This window comes from Cornus florida, unplaced genomic scaffold (genome assembly GCF_030987335.1).
Source record: "Cornus florida cultivar Cherokee Brave unplaced genomic scaffold, ASM3098733v1 CherokeeBrave_3.0.0_Hap2_Chr08, whole genome shotgun sequence".
Classification (NCBI taxonomy): domain Eukaryota; kingdom Viridiplantae; phylum Streptophyta; class Magnoliopsida; order Cornales; family Cornaceae; genus Cornus; species Cornus florida.
In genome coordinates, this window is record NW_026775578.1 from 21879175 (window position 1) to 21900548 (window position 21374).

The 21374-nt window shown below is 37.0% G+C and overlaps 3 protein-coding genes across 3 annotated transcripts; all 3 read left to right on the plus strand.

Annotated features, from left to right (window-relative positions):
* The first annotated feature begins 289 nt into the window (after nucleotides 1–289).
* LOC132269849 (cation/H(+) antiporter 15-like) lies at nucleotides 290–2962 on the plus strand. Its single transcript, XM_059771084.1, has 3 exons — nucleotides 290–490; nucleotides 756–1742; nucleotides 1853–2962. The coding sequence occupies exons 1-3, from the start codon at nucleotides 290–292 to the stop codon at nucleotides 2960–2962; spliced, it is 2298 nt and encodes a 765-aa protein (XP_059627067.1).
* Nucleotides 2963–8752: 5790 nt separating this feature from the next.
* Nucleotides 8753–11187, plus strand: LOC132269850 (cation/H(+) antiporter 3-like). The gene is made up of 4 exons (XM_059771085.1): nucleotides 8753–8935; nucleotides 9088–9192; nucleotides 9430–9528; nucleotides 10213–11187. Exons 1-4 carry the CDS (start codon nucleotides 8753–8755, stop codon nucleotides 11185–11187), a joined length of 1362 nt encoding a protein of 453 aa, XP_059627068.1.
* Nucleotides 11188–11382: 195 nt separating this feature from the next.
* Nucleotides 11383–17659, plus strand: LOC132269851 (cation/H(+) antiporter 4-like). Its single transcript, XM_059771086.1, has 6 exons — nucleotides 11383–11410; nucleotides 11510–11775; nucleotides 12280–12396; nucleotides 14276–14524; nucleotides 14854–15855; nucleotides 16443–17659. Exons 1-6 carry the CDS (start codon nucleotides 11383–11385, stop codon nucleotides 17613–17615), a joined length of 2835 nt encoding a protein of 944 aa, XP_059627069.1. The 3' UTR covers nucleotides 17616–17659.
* The last annotated feature ends 3715 nt before the right edge of the window (nucleotides 17660–21374 follow it).

The following is a 21374-nucleotide window of genomic DNA, read 5'->3' on the forward strand; positions in this document are numbered from 1 at the left end:
GTATATATATGAGCTTCTTCGCTGGACTAAACAATAGTTGTTAGTAGTTTGTATGGTTGATCATATTTAGCTTCCTAGCTCCACCCAACTCCAAATTCAACGTCTTCTTCATAATTCTCTTTCTTTTTCTTGTCTTTTTTTTTTTTTTTTTTTTTTTTTTTTTATGATCTGTTTAATTTTCTGTATGTATTTTTTTCTTTTGGATTAATTTCAATTCCATAAGGTTTTGATCGATATAAAAGATTAGATCAAGATGAGTTCACCCATAGAACAAGATGAGACAAAAGTAATGACCGGCGAGGACTCCTGCGTAGCTGAACTTATGCCGCTGCATTCACAGGGCATATGGAACCTACAAAATTTGCATAGCATTTACAATTATCCATTGCCCATGCTTCACATGCAATTGGCAGTAATATTCATCCTCACTCAATCTATACACACGGTGTTGAAACGCTTCAATGTGTCCCGGATCGTCTCCGAGATCCTTGTATTTTTCTCTCCCTTTCTGCTTCCATAAATGTTCTTCGTAAACTTTGTTAACTGTTTTGATAATCTGCTTGCATTTTGTCACAACTATATATTATGACATGTTCAAAGAATGATATAATCAGAAGTTTTTTATTATTATTATTAAAAAGACAGTAAAACAAAGAACACTCGTATTGCAAAGTAATACAATACACTATATGTATACATTTTTTTGGGTAGATAAGATAATTGATGATCATAAATATGTTGATTTCAATCTGCAGGCTGGTGTAATACTAGGACCAACTTTTCTGGGATCAATTCCGGGGTTTACCAAGACATTCTTCCCCCAACATTCAACCTCTGTTCTGGACATGTTATCGAAACTTGGCTACATTTTATTCATGTTCCTCATAGGAGTGAAGATGGAACCAAGCATGATGATGAGAACTGGTAAAAAGGTCTGGACTTTGGCATTTGTATCGGTCGTGCTTCCCATATTTACGGCCATGGTCTCTTCTAATGTCTTCCCGATGACAGCAACAGTAAAATACGTTATATTAACACAAACCTTTAGTCCATTTCCTGTCATTGTCTGCCTCCTCAATGACCTAAAAATCATGAACTCCGAGATCGGCCGCCTTGCTTTAGCTACAGCATTGATCAGGGAGTTCTTCAGTTTAGCAATCCATACTCCACTCAACTATGCTAGAGTTTCGACACAAGGCGGGTCGTTTAAAACTGGGGGACTCACCCTTTTTCTGTTTCTAATTTTCATCCTTACCATTTGCTTCCTCCTGCGCCCGGTGTTTCTATGGATCATTAGAAAGACACCCGAAGGGAAGCCAGTGGAGGAAGTGTACCTCTCTTTCATTTATTGTGGGACTCTCCTCTCGGCCATAATCACTGACTTCTTAGGGGCTCAGATGTACCATTTCGGTCCTATGATACTCGGCCTCGCCATTCCTGTCGGACCACCTCTAGGATCCACACTGGAAGAGAAGTTCGACACCTTTGTCACGGGGTTCTTCACGCCAGTGCTTATGACCTTATGCGGCATGAATGCAAATTTTCGTTCAGTAATGAACCTGAATATCATGTACGTCTTATTGACAGTCTGCGCCGCTGGTGCTGTAATTAATTTTATAGGGGGTTTTCTTCCTTCATTGACCTGGAAAATGCCTCCCAAAGATGCAGCTACTCTTGCACTCATCCTGAGTACTCAAGGCATTGTTGAGATGGCCGGTCTTATCGCCTACACGCAAAATCAGGTACTAAAAATATGTCTTCAATATTGATCCTTCAAATAATAAAATGTGATGGATCATATATTCCACTGCACTAATCACTCTAACTCTCTCCCTCTCAAATTGAAGCACAGACATTAGATGAAGAAGCTTTCTCCATTGTGACTCTTGTAGTCATACTAGCAGCAGTGATCATACCGTATCTTGTGAGACTTCTCTACGACACTACAAGGATATATATAGGCTACCAGAAAAGAAATATGCTACAGGCTCAAGATAACGCCGAGATGCGAGTATTTGTGTGTGTCCATAGACAAGATGAGGCCTTGGCAGCAATTAAACTACTTGAAATTTCCAATCCTACCAGAGGAAGTCCTCTGCTAGTCCATGTACTCCACCTCATGGAGCTCAAAGGCCGAGCCACCCCCCTCTTAATCAACCACAAATTCGGCCAAAAGATATCCGCTGTCTCTCGTTCACGGCAGATCATCGACATTTTCAATTACTATGAGAGTCAATTCTTAGGGTTGGTACATGTGCAAGCCTTCACTGCAATATCAAAGCCAAAGTTCATGCATTTCGACATTTGTTCACTAGCCTTCGACAAGTTGACTTCGCTAGTAATACTTCCATTTCATAGGAAATGGAATTCTCAAGGCAAAGTGATTGTGGACAACAATGCCTTGAGGTCTATCAACCATCAGACCTTGGAGTTGGCCCCTTGTTCGGTGGGCATTCTTGTCGACCGTCGCAAAATACAGAGCACCATGCCAGTTTCGCCACTGTATCGTGTGGCTGTACTCTTCTTGGGAGGTGATGATGATCGCGAGGCACTGTCTTATGCCAAACGGATGGCTCAATCCCCAGCTGTTCACTTGACAATTCTGCGTTTAGTGGCTGAGGAGAATACCAGTGAGGACAGCTGGGAGACCATGTATGACGCAGAGAATTTGAAGGACATAAGGCTGCAAACTTCACATAGAGGTAATGTAGTGTATAGAGAGGAGGTGGTGAGAAATGGACCGGGGACGGCTCTGATAATCCGTACCATGGAGGAACTTTACGACCTGATCATGGTGGGGCGGTGCCACAGATTGGATTCACCGGTGCTATCAGGCCTGTCAGAATGGACTGAGTTGCCGGAGCTTGGGGTGATCGGAGACCTACTCGCATCCCAAGATATTAGTCAACCAGTTTCCGTCTTGGTGGTGCAACAGCAGCACACCAAGTTGAAGACAAAGTAGCAATTTAAGTTGTGATACTAAAATGTACAGGTATTTGAATTAACATGTAATAAAACCTAGCAATGTTAGTATCTAAAACATCGCGCATTAATTCAGTTATTTTCTATATATATATATTACATATTTTGTGATGATTTTCGGTGTCAACCTGCAGGCTGGTATAACACTAGGACCAACTGTTTTAGGAGTGTAGCTCTTGGTGTTGAAGATGCGGGTGTGATGGGGAGGTGTGATTCGCACACATGAGCTGCACGTGTTTCAACGCCATTGATGTAGAACTGATTATTAGAGATATGTGGCCCGTTTGAACTGGTAGAGAGTCTAACGGACTGGCTGCAATATCGTCTAGGCCCTCAAATGGGAAATATTTAGAAATTTTCGTTAATTTTGTTAATAGTTTTTGTTTATTAGGTTTCTTATTTCAGAATTTGTAAAGAAACTTTTTCTTTTGGCATATCTTTTAGTATTAGTTTTCTTCTGAAAATATTTTTTATTGTCTAGTTAGTTTCCTCATGTAATGCAAAGAGAGTAGAATTACATATTTAATTATCAATATGTTTTTTCAATATGTTAACCAAACATACGTACTTGTTCTCCGTGGAGTAAAGATGGATACAAGCATGCATGGTGTTGATATTTGGGGAAAAGGGCCTCACCTTCGTTGGTAATCCGCTTAGGACACCTTGATCATCTCTGAAATGGTTTCCGCAAGTAGACAAGAACAAGCTACCAAACATTAGATTTGTGACGGCAATATGAATGGTAAACCCATTCCCTTTTTTTTTTTTGTTTTCGATAATCGGGTATTCGAAACTTTGCCCCAATTAATTCATGAGACCCGTGAAAGGTGATCCCCCACATTGATTGGATAAAATTCGGACTATGTCCCCAATCGTGGCCTCAAGCTAGGAATTGCTCGCACTTGAAGAAAATCAAATTTGAGACCTGAAATTTAATGAGATTTTAGATTTCAAGTATTTTCTACTTGACCAATCTCTTAGAATTTAAAACCATTCCCTACTTGTGCTGGATTCGAATGAAATAAATGTAACGGAAGTAAAACACATAGATCCTTATCTCAACCAACGGCTATCTACCAAAAACCAACTATTGTGGCTCTAATGGAACAATTGACTATGAATTTGACCAATTGTTACCAATATTTTCGCAAGGCATCGGCGGTTCAGCTTGCGAATTAGGTGATTGGCCGTTTAGTGGATTAGTGCTCCTCTATCGTGGTTTAGGGTAGGTTACAGAGTATGTTGAATTTTCTTATGGGTGTGTAAAATGTGTGTTTTCGTAATTAGTTTATATATAATGTATTTAATTTTTAAATATATTTAATATTTAATTATTTTTTGTGTAATGTTAATATTATTATTTATGTAAATACATAATTTTGAGTTTTAATTTAAGGTTAAAATCATAAAATTTTCATTACTTTCAAATTTTGATCATAAAACTCCAACCTATTTCAAAAAATTCATACAATTTTAAAAAGTGATTACATTTTTTAATATTCGTATTCGGCAAATTTAACATTACTATTTAATGTTAAATTAAAAATTAAAAACTATTTTTTAAAATAACAAAAATACCCTTTAATCTCCTTCTTTACACTCTCTCTAAAACTCTCAAACCACCCCCCCCCCCCCCCCCCCCCCCCTCTAAAACATAATTCTTGTAATTTTAAAAAGTATTTTTGTAATTTTTAAAAATAATTTTTAATTGTTAATTTAACATTAAATAGTAAGGTTAAATTTGTCATTTCATAACCCGGTTAACAGGTCGGATACGGATATTGGGGCAATGTAATCACTTTTTAGAATTGTACAAGTGTTTTTAAAACAAGTTGGGATTTTATGATCAAAATTTGAAAGTAATTGGGGTTTTATGATTTTAACCCTTTAATTTATAACATTTCTCAAGAAGGTATATTGAGTTTTAATTTTTTGAACCATCACAAATGGTATCAAGAGTCGGAACTCGGAAGTGTGGCCAACGAGTTATGTTGTGGCAAACCTATGTGAGACACTAGGCAAGTTACAAATTGCACAATCTCATATCGCCCAAGGTGAAATGCTTATATGTGCTGGTACTGTACGAGCTCGAATCCAAAACGAATAATATTGTACTATGTGATGAAGTAGGTGGTTACATCAACCCATCTCTATATATATATAATTTTTTTTTTGTTAATTGTTTATAGATCATAGTTCGCATGATCGGTCACGGTCGCGATGTAATGGATTCGGAGAAAGTCAATATAAACTAGCCGATACGAATCGCGTATCATATTTAAAAAAGTATATTTTAAATTTTAAATTGAATAACAAAGTATATTTGGACTTGATTGTTGTTATTCAAATTAAGTACGCTTGCACTTAGACTTGACCCTGTACATTATTAGCGGTGATTGATTCAGGTCTCCGCTTTTATGCTGTTCGATGGAGAATTGGTGACCTAAAATTTTTTTTGTTTGCCTTTTTCTTCCAAATGATTACTCCCTTCCTCCCGAATTAAGTGTCGTCTTTAAAAATTATGACTCAGTTCCCAATAACGACACTTAATTTGAAATAGAGTGACTAATAAATTACTTTTGACATTGTGAACATGGATCGCCCTCTTTTGTGTGAGTACACATTGTTTTTTTTATTGTGTTTTCAATTCTGAAAATGTTCATCATTTTCTTCATTACTCTATGATTCTATTAGAAGATTTATTTAGGATATTTATTTCTTAATCTTAACAGCAATGTTAATGCAAGATTTTGAGGCGACCCAGAACGACATTGTACCTAAAAAAGAAAGAGAATGGTGATTAGAAGGGCTTCAAGTCAGTAAGTTAGTGGTAGATCTGATGGAAAGAAGGTGAAAGGACTCTTGAGCATTTGTGTCGTGCATGTTTGGTTGACCCAGAACGTCTCTTTGTAGCGGTATCCAGTTGCATTCAAGTAATAGAGTTATTACTTTTCCTATTCCAACATGAATGGAAACTTCATCTTATTATCCTTATCTTTATCCTTCAGTCATTAAAACTTGTCCAATTTTATCATATTCATGCGACGGTCAAACTTCCTAAGTAAAGACTTTTTATCACACCACAATATAGTTTCATAGATATTATTATTAAAGGAATAAACAACACTTCATCATTTGAGTTGGGATTAACTCCATAAAGCTTGTGTGTATATATATATTTTTACAAGATAAGAAAAGATAGAAATTAGATTAAATATAGAGAGTCGAAATCTGCCACTCAAAAGTTTACTGGAATCACTAACGGACTATCGAGGCATCTGCCAAACTGATTAGTGTATATTGGAAATGTAACTAATTGAATGGTATATCAAATTCTCACAAGAGTCGCAACATTAATTTTTTTGGAAAAATACTCAAATGCAGAGTTAGGATACTCAAACTTAAATTTTAAATTTTTTGAATGGTGAGTCGACTTCCTCTTATTGTTTCCACTTCGCAAATATCAAATGGTCCACTCCTATTAAGCATAGATGGTCATATTGTTTGAGAAATTATTAGATGGTTCTAAATTATTTTGATAAACCATTTCTTTAATTTGAGGGTCTTATTTTAACGGTCCATTAAGTATTAATAGTGTAGGACTATTTAATAATTCCTCCATATTGTGCGTGTTGTTTCAGTATTATTTCGGCATGTCGTGAATGCAGCAGCTGCATAAGCAATGGTGCTGAGAAGAAGGTTTGAAATTTCTTCAATGATGGGGTTACAGAGTAACAGAGATGTAGAGATCGAGGAGATTGTAGTTCTATTATGAAGCTTATTACTTTGGATTATGCTTCTGCTGTAATTTTAAAAGATGTAAAATCCTTTTGCAAATTAGCCGAGTATGTTAATTTTTACAAATAAATTTTTAGAATATTAATTTTTCAAAATGTTAACATATAATAAGTTATATTTTTTTAAAAAAATATGCTGAAAAAAAAAATGATCATTATTTGAATATTATATTATGTAAATAAAATTATATCTATATATATATATAAAATAATAGAATTCAAGTTGGAATTGGATTCGAATGGCTGTTATCTCAATTCAAGTCCAATCTTAATGAAATTCGGCTAAAATTTTAAAAGACAACTTAAAGCCAAACTCTAACCACCATTCCAAAATTTATCCAGAAGCTCACATAAATAAAAGACTATACTGTGATAAAAAAAAAAAAAAAAATGAAAATTTATATAAATTCAGAGCTTGTACATACTGATAAACATTTAAAATAACGGACAAAGAGTTCTGATCTTTATTAATTGGAATCTTAACTGCAACCGACCCATATATATATAGTTAGATCGAGTTAAACTAGTGATAACAAATAAATAAACAAGCAAAATTAACAAATAAAACAAAATACAACATAAGTTTTTTCATAGACTAAAATGATACGTTGGTGTCACATTCTTCTTAAGTTGGGTACTTGTGAACTATGTATCATTTTAGTCTATGAAAAAACTTATGTTGTATTTTGTTTTATTTGTTAATTTTGCTTGTTTATTTATTTGTTATGACTAGTTTAACTCATACATGCTATAGCCAGTAATGGTGTAAAAGATGATCTAACTCCTAGCTTCCTACATATATATCCAAAAATAAAAGAATAAAAATGGAAATGACAATTAAGCCCCTACAAGGGAGATAAGTATATCCACAATAGCAGGGCCAACATTTGTTGGTCTAGAACACATTATACTATTATAGGACTCACTTCATTGAAGGAACAGAGCAACAATAGCAAGTGATGTTTTGGACAAGAAACGTTTTACACCTCATAGTTGTTAACAGTTTTGTGATGGACAATATTTAACATCTTCTTTGGGTAAAAATAAATAAATTAATAAAGAAAATTATTTAACTACATCTTCTTCACAATACTCTACTTTTTTCTTTTTCTTTTTTAATTAGTAAATGTTTAATTTTCTGTATATATATTTTTCTTTCGGATAAATTTCAATTCCTAAGGTTTTCGATCGACATAAAAGATTAGAGCTAGAAGAGTTCATCCATGGAAGAAGATCAGACAAAAATAATGCCCGGCCCCGACGAGGACTCCTGCGTACCTGAACTTATACCGCTCCATTCACCGGGCATATGGAACATACCAAAATATAGAAGCTTTCAAACTTATGCTTTGCCCACGCTTCACATGCAATTGGCAATAATATTCATCCTCACTCAATCTACACACATGCTGTTTAAACGCTTCAATGTGTCCCGGACCGTCTCCGATATCCTTGTATTTTTCTCTCCCTGTCTTCCATAAATGTTCTGTTTCACTGTTTTGATATTCTGCTTGCATTTTGTCACAGATACATATGACATGTTCAAGACAATGATTTAATCCATTCTATGATGGAAGTTTTTACATGCATGCATTTTTTTGGGTAGGTAAGGCAATTGATGTACACAGTACACATTGATGATCAAAAATATTATCCTTCAAATTCTACAAGAAGTGTGTGTGAGGGGGTGTGTGTTGCTACTGATCATTAACTAACATTTGCATACTCTCTGATGATTTTGATTTCAATCTGCAGACTGGAAAAATACTAGGAGAAACTATTCGATACCGGGATTTAGACGCACATTCTTCCCCGCAATTCCATTTGTTTATCTGGACCTGGTAGCAAAAAGTGGCTACATTTTATTCATGTTCCTCATAGGAGTGAAGATGGAACCAAGCATGACGTTGAGAACTGGTAAAAAATTCTGGACTTTGGAATTTGTATCGGTCGTACTTCCCATATTTGCGGCCATGGTCTTTTCTTCAAAGCTGAACTATATCAGCTTCACTGTGGCACCAACCATCAAATACATTATATTAACACAAACCTTTAGCCCATTTCCTGTCATTGCTTGCCTCCTCAATGACCTGAAAATCATAAACTCTGACCTCGGCCGTCTTGCTTTAGCTACAGCGTTGATCAGGGATTACTCAGTTTAGCAATCCATACTCCACTCAACTATAAAAGAGTTTCAACAGAAGGCAGGTCGTTTGTGACCGGGGCACTCACCCTAGCTCTGTTTCTAATTTTCATCTTTACCATCGTGTTCATCCTGCACCCAGTGTTTCTATGGATCATTCGACAGACACCAGAAGGGAAGCCAGTGGACGAATTGTGCATCGCTTTCATTTCTTGCGGGGTTCTCCTCTCGGCCATAATCAGTGACTTCTTAGGGGCTCAGATGTACCATGTCGGTCCTTTGATACTCAGCCTGGCCTTTCCTGTCGGACCCCTCTAGGATCCACACTGGAAGAGAGGTTTGACACCTTCGTCACGGGCTTTCTTTACGCTGGTGCTTATGACGTTCTGCGGCATGAGAACAAATTTTCATTCTGTAACTAACCTGGAAGACATGAAAATGGTATTGTGCGTCTGCGTCGCTGGTACTCTAATTAACTTTATAGGGATTTTTCTTACTTCATTGAAGTGGAAAGTGCCTCTCAAAGATGCAACTACACTTGCACTCATCCTGAGTACTCAAGGCATTGTCGAGATGGCCGGGCTTCTCATCTTCACGCAAAATCAGGTACTTAACAATTCTTAAGAAGCAGTCTTCAATAAAATGTCCCAACACAATGCAAAGTTTAGCTTTAAAATAATGATCCAATCAGATAAATAAATGAATTTATGGTATAAACCAACTATGTGCCTCATGAAGCATCAGCTTTAAGGTTTAAACAATTCCTTGTGGGAGGTGTGTGAGTATCAACTTAGGGGGAAAATGTCCTTATATAATACTAAGTGTGAATTAAATGCTTTTCATGATCTATATATGCCTTCAATTAAATTTCTTCATGGTAAATGAAAAAAAGAAAAATCAATCGACTTCCACTCAGTTTGAACTACTTTGCAAATAAATTTGTTCATTTACTTGTACAAGTTAGCATTCATGAGGTGGTCAATGTAAGTGCTTATTTTCAGGCCATGAGGCTGAAAAGAATTGCAATTGATGCGTTAGAAATTTCTATTTAGTACATCAACGTATCATCAATATTTATCCTTCAATTAACAAAATGTCATCATCTTATTCAACTAGACTAATAACTCTCTCTCTCTCTCTCAAATTGGAGCACAGACAATAAATCGAAAAGCTTTCTCCATTGTTACTCTTGTAGTCATACTAACAGCACTGATTGTACCGTGTCTTGTGAGACATCTCTACAACTATTCAAGAATATATATAGGCTATCAGAAAAGAAATATTCTACAGTCACCAGACAATGCCGAGCTACGAATATTTGTCTGTGTCCATAGACAAGACGAGGCCTTGGCAGCCATTAAGCTCCTTGAAGTTACCAATCCTTCCCGAGAAAGTCCTCTGCTAGTCCATGTACTCCACCTCATGGAGCTCAAAGGCCAAGCCACCCCACTCTTAATCAACCACAAATTTGGCCAAAAGATATCCGCCACCTCTCGCTCACGGCAGATCATTGACATTTTCAATTACTACAAGATTCAATACTTAGGGTTGGTCAATGTGCAAGCCTTCACTGCAATATCAACGCCAAAGTTCATGCACTACAACATTTGTTCACTAGCCTTTGACAAGTTGACGTCGCTTGTAATACTTCCATTTCATAGGAAATGGAATTCTCAAGGTAAAATGATTGTCAACAACAATACCTTGAGGTCTATCAACCATCAGGTCATAGAGTTGGCCCCTTGTTCAGTCGGCATTCTTGTCGACCGTCGCAAAATACAGCGCACCACGCCAGTTTCACCATTGTATCATGTGGCTGTACTCTTTTTGGGAGGTAATGATGATCGTGAAGCACTGGCTTATGCCAATCGGATGGCGCAATCCCCAGCTGTTCACTTGACAGTTCTGCGGTTAGTAGCTGAGGAGAATACGGGTGAGGACAACGGGGAGACTATGCTTGACTCAGAGAATTTGAAGGAAATAAGACTGCAAAGTTCACCTAGAGGTAATGTAATGTATAGAGAGGAGAAGGTGAAAGATGGACTGGACACGGCTCTGATAATCCATACCATGGACAAAATTTACGACCTGATCATGGTGGGGCAGCAACACAGATTGGATTCACCGGTGCTATCAGGCCTGTTAGAGTGGACTGAGTTGCCGGAGCTTGGGGCAATCGGAGACCTACTTGCATCCCAAGATACTAGTCAACCAGTTTCAATCTTGGTGGTGCAACAGCAGCACACCAAGTTCAAAACAAAGTAGCTATTTAAGTTGAGATGCTAAAATGTACAGGTATTTGAATTAAAATATATAAATTCTAGCAGTATTATTGTCTAAAACATCACACATTAATTTAGTTATGTTTTAAAATATAAAAAATATGGTCACATCAAATTTTACAAAAAATTGCCTGCATTTATTGCATTGCCATTAGTTTTCTTTTTGAGTGGTCCTAGAATGCCATTGTTTTCAAACAAGAAGCAAGGTACATTTTCATTTAAAGATTGAAAAATCCGCTAAGTGTTTGTGATTGTTCTATGATTTTATTATATATTTTGTGATGATTTTCGGTGTCAACCTGCAGGCTGGTATAATACTAGGACCAACTGTTTTAGGAGTACACCTCCCAGTGTTGAAGATGCATTGTGCCCTGAAGAAGGAGGGGTTCTTGTCAAAATGTTAACGAAACTTGGGTACATGTTCTTGATGGGAGTAAATATGGATACAAGAATGGTGTTGAAATATGGAGATAAGGCCTGGGCTATAGCCATTTTTTCGATTGTAATCCCCTTAGGATACACCTTGATCATCTCTGAAATGGTTTTGGCCAAGGTTGCGGACAAGAGCATGGTACCAACCATTAGATTTGTGATTGCAACGTGAACGGTAAGCCCATTTCCTTGTTGGGTCGGAATCGAATAAAACAACGAGAGGAGTAAAACACACACAAGTACCTGGGGTTACTTCTTATCTCTAAAGGCCTGAAAGCAAATGACTATCAAGTGCTTGTGGACAATATTTTAAAACCCTTTCTTATGCTGCGAGATTACAATTAATCAAATCAAATCTTTTGGGCATCCTTCAGTTTTGGACAGGGCTATTTGCTCCGCCAAAGAAGATCATCAACAACATGAATAGCATACTTGGTGCCTCTATTCTCAAGCACACTTATAAGAATCTCTGTGTTGAATGGATCCATTGCAACTTACGCAAGGAAAAAAGTTTCTGGATAGTTAACATACCTCAACGTGCTTCCTAGGCCTGGACGTGGAAGATGCTTTGGCTAGACAAATTGTCAAACACCACATAGGCAATGGTCGATCAACATCCTTCTGGTATGACAATTGGTTGCAGATTGGTCCATTTGCGGACAGGGCCAATGCTATATCGACCCACATCTTCACTGCAGAACAACATCCTTCTGGCAACACATGTTCTTTGCTTTGTATCTCCATGCTCAGGGAAGATCAGGTGACTTGGAATCACTCCCCAAGTATAGATTGTTATCCCTTGCCCACACTCTCGAAATGGGACCTTCCCTCGTTCATCTTGGCTAACAATCAACCTCTTCATTTGCAGAAGAATGATGCTCTGGTTGACCTAGGTAGGGTTCGTCTGTTATGAAAATGGGGAAGATTGACTTTTATTTTGGCTGGGCCTGTTGATGTATGGATTGGGTTTTGATAGCCTGAGATTTCTAGCTAGAAAGCTAGCTTGTAGATCGGGCCACAATTTTGGGCCATCTTCTTGTAAGTTTTTCCCTTCTCAACAAATTTGTTTTACCATCCCAAAATAATCACACATCATCAACACATCCAAAGTACCATCCAAATTTTCCAAGACTCGGTAGCAAATTTATATATTCATTTTGGCCTTTGCTGTTCCTAAAAATAAACAAATAATTAATAAATTACTTTTTAAATTATGAACATGGATCAACTTTAGCGATCTTTATCAATTTTCAATAACATAAAGTATAAAATTTCTTTTTTTTTTTTTTTTTTTTTGACAGAATTCCAAACTATTAACTGTTTATATATTCATCTTAATTTGATGAAGATTCTAACATTTTCCTAATTCAATGATCCACCCTCTTTTGTGGAGTACAACATTGTTTTTTATATAGCATTTTCATTTCAATTCGAAAAATGATCATACTTTCATTCATAACTCTTGATTATAGTAGATATATCAAAGATATTTACTTCTTAATCTTACACACGTCCAAAATTTTGTTTCACAAATGTTAGAGATATTAAAATCACATCATCATTTGAGTTGGTATATCGGAAACGTTCATAATTGAATAACATATCAAATTCTCATGAGTCACGACATTATATTTGTTGGAAACCTCAAATTTAATTTAAAATTTTTTTGGGTATATAAATGTGCATAAAATAAAAGGCACTATTAAACTCTGACAAGTTGAAAGTTGAAACAGCTAAAACCCATAAAAGGGACTAATAAAAGGCAATATTAAATGTTTATAAAATAAAAGGCACTAATAAAGGAGGTTAACTAAAATAGACAAAGACGATTTTTGGATTTTAAGTTTTGAGAAGGGAACATAGGCGAGCGGACACAATATGACAGAGGATTAAGGGAGAACAAATTACTTTTTCACTTGAATTAAAAAACAAAGAAAAAAAATAAATTGTCTCTAATATCTGTGACAAAATTTTGGACGTGTATAAAATTAAGAAGTGACAAGGCACAAAACCCACCCAAGATCTTTTGAGCTCAAAATATCGAAAAAAAAATATAAAAAATAAAAAATTGTACATTATTCAAATCCTTTTCTTTCCAATATTAATTTCTTTTCATATAAATGATATGCTGGTAGTAGTAGATTGCATAGAGTTAAGGCCTTTAATATGTCTTATTAAAAGATAAGGGCAATAAGCAATAAGTATCAATCGGCTGTAGCTGAATGTCATTTGACAAAATTTCAGACAAGGTCAGCATAATTTATACCAAAACTTTTGAAACATAGAAAAATCAGAAATATTTCTAAAATATAGCTAATAACTTACATCTAACCAACTGAAAAACAATATTTTTCACTTTTTCTGGTTTTGGACAAGAAACATTACACACGTCTGTCAGTATATATAGTTGCTTCTTCGCTGGACTAAACAATAATAGTTAGTAGTTTTTGCGGTTGATCATATTTAGCTTCCATGCTTCACCCAACTCCAAATTCAACATCTTCTTCATAATTCTCTTCCTTTTTCTTTATTTTCTTAAAGAACTGTTTAATTTTCTGCATATATATATATATATATATATATATATTCTTCGGGATTAATTTCAATTCCCTAAGATTTCCATCGCTGTAAAATATTAGAGCGAGATGAGTCCACCCATAGAAGAAGATCAGACAAAAACAATGCCCGGCCCCAACAAGGACTACTGTGTAGCTGAAATTTTGCCGCTCCATTCACCGGGCATATTCAACCTACCAAAAAATAGAAGCTTTAACACTTACGCTTTGCCCGAGCTTCACTTGCAATTGGCGATGATTTTCATCGTCACTCAATCTACGCACATGGTGTTGAAACGCTTCAATGTGTCCCGGACCGTCTCCGAGATCCTTGTATTCTTCTCTCCCTTTCTTCTATAAACGTTCACGGTTTTGATACTCTGCATGCATTTTGTCACAAATATATATAACACGACCAAGAGAATTCTACGGTAGAAGTTTTTATATTAAAAATACAGTATAACAAAGAACACCCATATTGCAAAGTAATACACTACATGTATGCATTTTATGGGTAGAACAGATATATGCTGCACACAGTGATGATCAGCTTCCAATTGAGGATTGAACCGTATTCTACAAAAAGTGTGTGTGTTCTGTGTCGCTACTAATCATTAATTAACATTTGCATACTTTGTGATGATTTTGATTTCAAACTGCAGGCTGGTATAATACTAGGAGAGAGTTTTCTGGGATCAATTCCGGGATTTAACGAGACATTCTTCCCCGTACTTTCAACTGTTTATCTGGACCTGGTAGCTAAAACTGGCTACATTTTATTCATGTTCCTCATAGGAGTGAAGATGGAACCAAGCATGATGATGAGAACTGGTAAAAAGGTCTGGACTTTGGCATTATCATCGGTCATAATTCCCATACTTGCAGGCATTTTCTTTTCATCAAAGCTGACCTATACTGACTTCAGTGTCATACCAACCATCAACAACGTTATATTAACACAAACCTTTAGCCCATTTCCTGTCATTGCTTGCCTCCTCAATGACCTGAAAATCATAAACTCTGAGCTCGGCCGCCTTGCTTTAGCTACAGCATTGATCAGGGAGTTACTCAGTTTAGCAATCCATACTCCACTCAACTATACTAGAGTTTCAGCGTTAGTAGGGTCGCTTGTGACCGGGGGACTCACCCTAGCTCTGTTCCTAATTTTCATCATTTCCATTGTGTTCTTCCTGCGCCCAGTGTTTCTATGGATCATTCGACAGACACCGGAAGGGAAGCCAGTGGACGAATTGTACATCACCTTCATTTCTTGTGGGGTTCTCCTCTCGGCCATAATCAGTGACTTCTTAGGGGCTCAGATGTACCATGTCGGTCCTTTGATACTCGGCCTGGCCATTCCTGTCGGACCTCCTCTAGGATCCACACTGGAAGAAAGGTTTGACACCTTTGTCACGGGCTTCTTTACGCCGGTGCTTATGACCTTATGCGGCATGAAAACCAATTTTCATTCTGTAATTAACCTGTTTGTCATGAAAATGTTATTGACCGTCTGCGCCGTTGGTACCATAATTAATTTTATAGGAATTTTTCTTCCTTCGTTGACATGGAAAATGCCTCTCAAAGATGCAACTACTCTCTCACTCATCCTGAGTTCTCAAGGCATTGTCGAGATGGCCGGGCTTCTCAGCCTCACACAAAATCAGGTACTTAACAATCCTTAAGAAGCAATCTTCAATAAAATGTCCCAACACAATGCAAAGTTTAGCTTTTAACTAATGATCCAATCAGAGAAATAAATGAATGTATGGTATAAACCAACTAGAGCTTATAGCATGTCCTGATATAACTCCAAGGGTCGCCTTAGGTGGTCAAGTCACTTGGCCATGGTGCCCCATTGAGCATCAGGTCTAGGGATCAACTCTTCCTTAGACCTGATGCTTTTGGGAGGGGGGGGGGCGGGGCGGCGTATCAACCAAGGAAAAAAATGTCCTGATATAGTACTAAGTGTGAATTAAATGCTTTTCATCATCTATATATACCTTCAACTAAATTTCATCATGTTCAGTTCGGTAGATGAAAAAAATAATAATAATGAATCAACATCCACTCAGTTTGAACTAGTTTGCAAATAAGTTTGTTCATTTACTTGTACAGTTTAGCATTCATGAGGTTGTCAATGCAAGTGCTTATTTTCAGGCCATTAAGGCTGAAAAGAATTGCAATTGATGCATTAGAAATTTCTATTTAGCATCAACATATTATTCATATTTATCCTTCAATTAACAAAAAGTTATCATCTTATTCAACTAGACTAATAACTCTCTCTCTCTCTCTCTCTCAAATTGAAGCACAGACAATAAATCGAGAAGCTTTCTCCATTGTTACTCTTATAGTCTTACTAGCAGCACTGATCGTACCATGGCTTGTGAGACATCTCTACGACTTTTCAAGAATATATATAGGCTATCAGAAAAGAAATATTCTACAGTCACCAGTCAATGCCGAAATGCGAATATTTGTCTGTATCCATAGACAAGACGAGGCCCTGGCAGCCATTAAGCTCCTTGAAGTTTCCAATCCTACCAGAGAAAGTCCTCTGCATGTCCATGTACTCCACCTCATGGAGCTCAAAGGCCGAGCCACCCCAGTCTTAATCAACCACAAATTCGGCCAAAAGATATCCGCTGTCTCTCGTTCACGGCAGATCATTGACATTTTCAATTACTATGAGAATCAATTCTTAGGATTGGTCCATGTGCAAGCCTTCACTGCAATATCAATGCCAAAGTTCATGCACTACGACATTTGTACACTAGCCTTTGACAAGTTGACGTCGCTTGTAATACTTCCATTTCATAGAAAATGGAATTCTCAAGGCAAAATGATTGTCGACAACAATACCTTGAGGTCAATCAACCATCAGGTCATGGAGTTGGCCCCTTGTTCAGTTGGCATTCTTGTCGACCGTCGCAAAATACAGCGCACCACGCCAGTTTCGCCGCTGTATCGTGTGGCTGTACTCTTCTTGGGAGGTGATGATGATCGTGAAGCATTGGCTTATGCCAAACGGATGGCGCAATCCCCAGCTGTTCACTTGACAGTCATGCGGTTAGTGGCTGAGGTGAATATGGGTGAGGACAACTGGGAGACCATGCTTGACGCAGAGAATTTGAAGGACATAAGGCTGCAAAGTTCACCTAGAGGTAATGTAATGTATAGAGAGGAGAAGGTGCGAGATGGACCGGGGACGGCTCTGGTAATCCGTACCATGGAGGAAATTTGCGACCTGATCATGGTGGGGCGGCGACACAGATTGGATTCACCGGTGCTATCAGGCCTGTTAGAGTGGACTGAGTTGCCAGAGCTTGGGGCAATCGGAGACCTACTTGCATCCCCAGATACTAGTCAACCAGTTTCAATACTGGTGGTGCAACAGCAGCAAACCAAGTTCAAGGCAAAGTAGCAATTTAAGTTGAGATACTAAAATGTACAGGTATTTGAATTAACATATTAAAAACTAGCAATATTATTGTCTAAAACATTCAAATTTTACAAAAAATTTGCCTGCATTTATTGCATTGCCATTAGTTTTCTTTTTGAGTGGTCCTAGAATGCAATTGTTTTCAAAGTAGAAGCAAGGTCCATTTTCATTTAAAGATTAAAACATCTGCCAAGTGTTTGTAATTGTATCACTGAGAGTTCTATGCATAAGTGTGTATTATATATTTTGTGATGATTTTCAGTGTCAACCTGCAGGCTGGTATAATAATACTAGGACCAACTGTTTTAGGAGTGTACCTCGCAGTGTTGAAGATACATTGTTCCCTGAATGTGTTTTTGTCAAAATGTTAACAAAACTTGGGTACATGTTCTTGATGGGAATAAAGATGGATACAAGTATGGTGTTGATATTTGGGAAAAAGGTCTGGGGTATAGTCATTTTTTCGATTGTAAAATCCCCTTAGGATACACCTTGATAATCTCTGAAATGGTTTCGGCCAAGGTTGTAGACAAGAGCAAGCTACCAACCATTAGATTTGTGATAGCAACATGAATGGTAATCCCATTTCCTTGTTGCGCCGGAATGTAATAAAACAACGATTTCCAAGGAGAAAAACACACACAAGCAATCACAAAGAAAAAAAAATCACACACAATCAACACAAGATATACGTGGTTCACTCAAACCCTGGGTTACATCCTCGGTATGAGTTGTGCTATGTGGAATGGTGGTGGAATAGCAGTTTAAAAACAGCTAGAGGGGGGGTGAATAGATGAAACTTGCTCCAAGAGATCTGACCAACCGAGATGAAGACCTCAGAGACTTTCATAATATTGAGCGAAACGATCCACTATTTCGAAGCAAAGTACAATAGTCTCTTAATCGGGCTAGCACCCACTTCATGATGAGTTTTGTGGCTCGAATTTAATATGTATGCAATGTTCTAGAGAAGATGGACTTGTCCAACTGGGGTGAACATTGTAGTTAAGGAACTGCACTGGCCCAAGTTATGTCGACCAATCCATAATGCCTGATACAAGTGCGGGAATGGTTTCCTATTCTAATTTGGAAGACTGAAAATGTGAGAACGATTTGTGATTGATATGGTAACTCCTTGTAGACAAGTTGGGGAATTCTTGTTGAACGAGGAATGGGGTTTGAAGACTCTGTAAATACAGGTGAGGTTGAGGAGAGAAAAGTATAGAGAGAGAGAACAAGATAATTGTAGAGAGAGAAAGTGAGTTGAGTTTGTGAGAAGAGAAAAGGTGTGTAACCAAAGTTTTGAAGTAAAGATAGTCGTTTTTCACTCGTGGATGTAGGCAATTTGCCAAACCGTCTTGTATTGTGCGTGTGTTTTATCTGTTTTATTTGCGGCAACTACTAAAGATGGAAAGTACATGGTCCAGAAGTTTGACAGAAGAAAGAGAACCCCAGTCTTTGGAAAGTTCAGATGCATGAATTACTGATTCAACATGGTCTTGAAGAGATTTTGGGCACGAAACCGGAAAAATAGAAGATGCCGTGTGGGGGAAGACCAACTCGAATGCAATAAGTGCAATTGATGTTAGCAAATGATGTGGCATATGATACGATTGAAGAAGCCTGAGCAGCAGATATGTGGAAGAAGTTGGAGAATCAGTATATAGGAAAGAATCCCACCAAACGGTTAGTCTTGAAGCTAGAGTTGTATTCTTTCGGAGAAATTGTGTATACTTGCAAGAACATCTTGGTGAGTTCAACAACATTATCTATGATTTAACTAATATGTCAAGTTGAGTGACAAGGATGAAGCAATTATTTCGTTAACATCAGTACGCTCTACACATACTTTGCTTCATATTTTTCAGTAATATGTCTAAGAATTTTGCAAGCAGTGTATATCTTATGTAGTATTTACTTCATAATAAAAAAGATGGAACAAAAAGGTTTACCTGACAAGATTGCCTTTTAGTTTCACAGAAACTTTGTGGTTCTTAATCCACACTCAATCCTGAAACAAATACTAGCTAAATAAGTGCCTGGTTAAATTTTAGGATCCACTGTAGCTAAATGCTTTGACAGTCTTGAAGCACTTTTGAGGCAAAGTAATCGCCAAACGAAAGGTACAACTGGAAAAGAGCTCACCATCGATCAGAGATGAACATCCCCAACTTGTGGATTCAAAGACACGGCGACTTATTTCAGCGCATGGTGTCCATTGCTGTACTCTGCAAAATGGTTGTGTGACTAAGCAAATGAAGAACAGAGAAAGAAAAAGAAGAGTTAATACATCCTCTTGCAATTTTGATTCAAAATTTGTCACCCTTTTATTTTCTATATGGCCTTGGGAAGTATAAAATACCACCCATTTTTCCAATGGAGTAATGGAACAAGCTAGACACTAGAACCAACAAGTATAAGCTATTCACTGTGCATGTGAATCAAGACTCGGAAGCAAGATATCACTATAACAAAAAAAGGCCTTTAGCGGCAGTCAAAACCACCACTAAAAGTAGAAAAAATCGCTGCTATAGCCTTTGGCAGCAGCTTAGCAGCGGCTGTTTTGATAGCCATCTAAAGTTTTGATGGTGCAGTTTTCCAGCACTGTGTTAGATTTCAAATCAATTTAAACCATATAACGGCAGTCTTATCCGCCACCTAAACATTAGGGCTGAAAAACTATTAACCAATGACCATGTCTTAAATTTGTTTTTTAATATCCTCATCAAAATAAGATTTAAATTACATCTAATGTAACAAAATAGAGAAATAATCGATAGTTGAATTGTTACATATATCTCCAAAAACACTTGAAGTGCAACATTCCATGAATACTTTATCTTCTCAATGTCTTCCCAATTTAGCTACAATAAAAATTGTGGCCCTTGTGGGATGTGAAAATTTGGCATATAAAGCTACCAAGATTAATTACATAATGGATAAAAATATTAAATAATTAGTGAAAATTCTAATAACAATGACAGCAGCTAATATATGAATTATGATATGTCAATCAGTTAATATATTTGATGCCTAAGAAGCACGGACACGGATACGGGACATGGATACGACACGACACGGACATGGCGACACGGCAAATCCAAAAAAATTAGGACACGGACACGGCGAGTAGTATATATATGTATATGTGTGTGTGATGTAGTACTTTAAAAATTACTGAGTGTTATTATTTTTCATCAACCTCACAATGAAAAAAAACACAAATCATAACTCATAACTAATAAACTATAAAAGAACAATGTTGCATAGTTATAAAATCAAATAAAAAACAAGACATTAGAATAATAACTAGTATCATTTAATCATCATTGCAACTTTACTCCAAATACAAAAGCATAGACAGAAAGGACTATTAACATTCATGACTGTTTAACATTTAGGACTTTACCGTTAGCACTTAATATTCACAAAAACCTAAAGGCTAGTCCCCAAAAAAGATACAAAAACAAGTCAGTGTACTATCATCTATTCCCATCCATCATTTGACCTAGGACTTTTACCATTTAAAATACCAAAAGGATAGTACAAAACAAAAAATAGAACATATCAGCATTAAAAAAAAAAAAATTCCAGAAAAGTGTGTCCGAGCCGTGTCCGAGCTGTGTCTGAAAATTAAAAAAATTCCAAACACGTTTTTTGGTGTGTCTGACACGTGTCGGGGCGTGTCCAACACGTGTCCGTGTCCGACACGTGTTGAACACGGATTCTTCGCCCATTTTG

Excerpts from the sequence above, each read along its gene's own strand:
- LOC132269849 (XM_059771084.1), top strand. The coding sequence starts at position 290 with ATGACCGGCGAGGACTCCTGCGTAGCTGAACTTATGCCGCTGCATTCA. Across the intron at positions 491-755 it reads GGATCGTCTCCGAGATCCTT|GCTGGTGTAATACTAGGACC; the intron begins GTATTTTTCTCT and ends TTCAATCTGCAG. Across the intron at positions 1,743-1,852 it reads TCGCCTACACGCAAAATCAG|ACATTAGATGAAGAAGCTTT; the intron begins GTACTAAAAATA and ends ATTGAAGCACAG.
- LOC132269850 (XM_059771085.1), top strand. The coding sequence starts at position 8,753 with ATGGTCTTTTCTTCAAAGCTGAACTATATCAGCTTCACTGTGGCACCA. Across the intron at positions 8,936-9,087 it reads CGTTGATCAGGGATTACTCA|ACACCAGAAGGGAAGCCAGT; the intron begins GTTTAGCAATCC and ends ATCATTCGACAG. Across the intron at positions 9,193-9,429 it reads TAGGGGCTCAGATGTACCAT|TGGAAAGTGCCTCTCAAAGA; the intron begins GTCGGTCCTTTG and ends ACTTCATTGAAG.
- LOC132269851 (XM_059771086.1), top strand. The coding sequence starts at position 11,383 with ATGCCATTGTTTTCAAACAAGAAGCAAG. Across the intron at positions 12,397-14,275 it reads CCATGCTCAGGGAAGATCAG|AGCGAGATGAGTCCACCCAT; the intron begins GTGACTTGGAAT and ends GTAAAATATTAG. Across the intron at positions 15,856-16,442 it reads TCAGCCTCACACAAAATCAG|TTATCATCTTATTCAACTAG; the intron begins GTACTTAACAAT and ends ATTAACAAAAAG.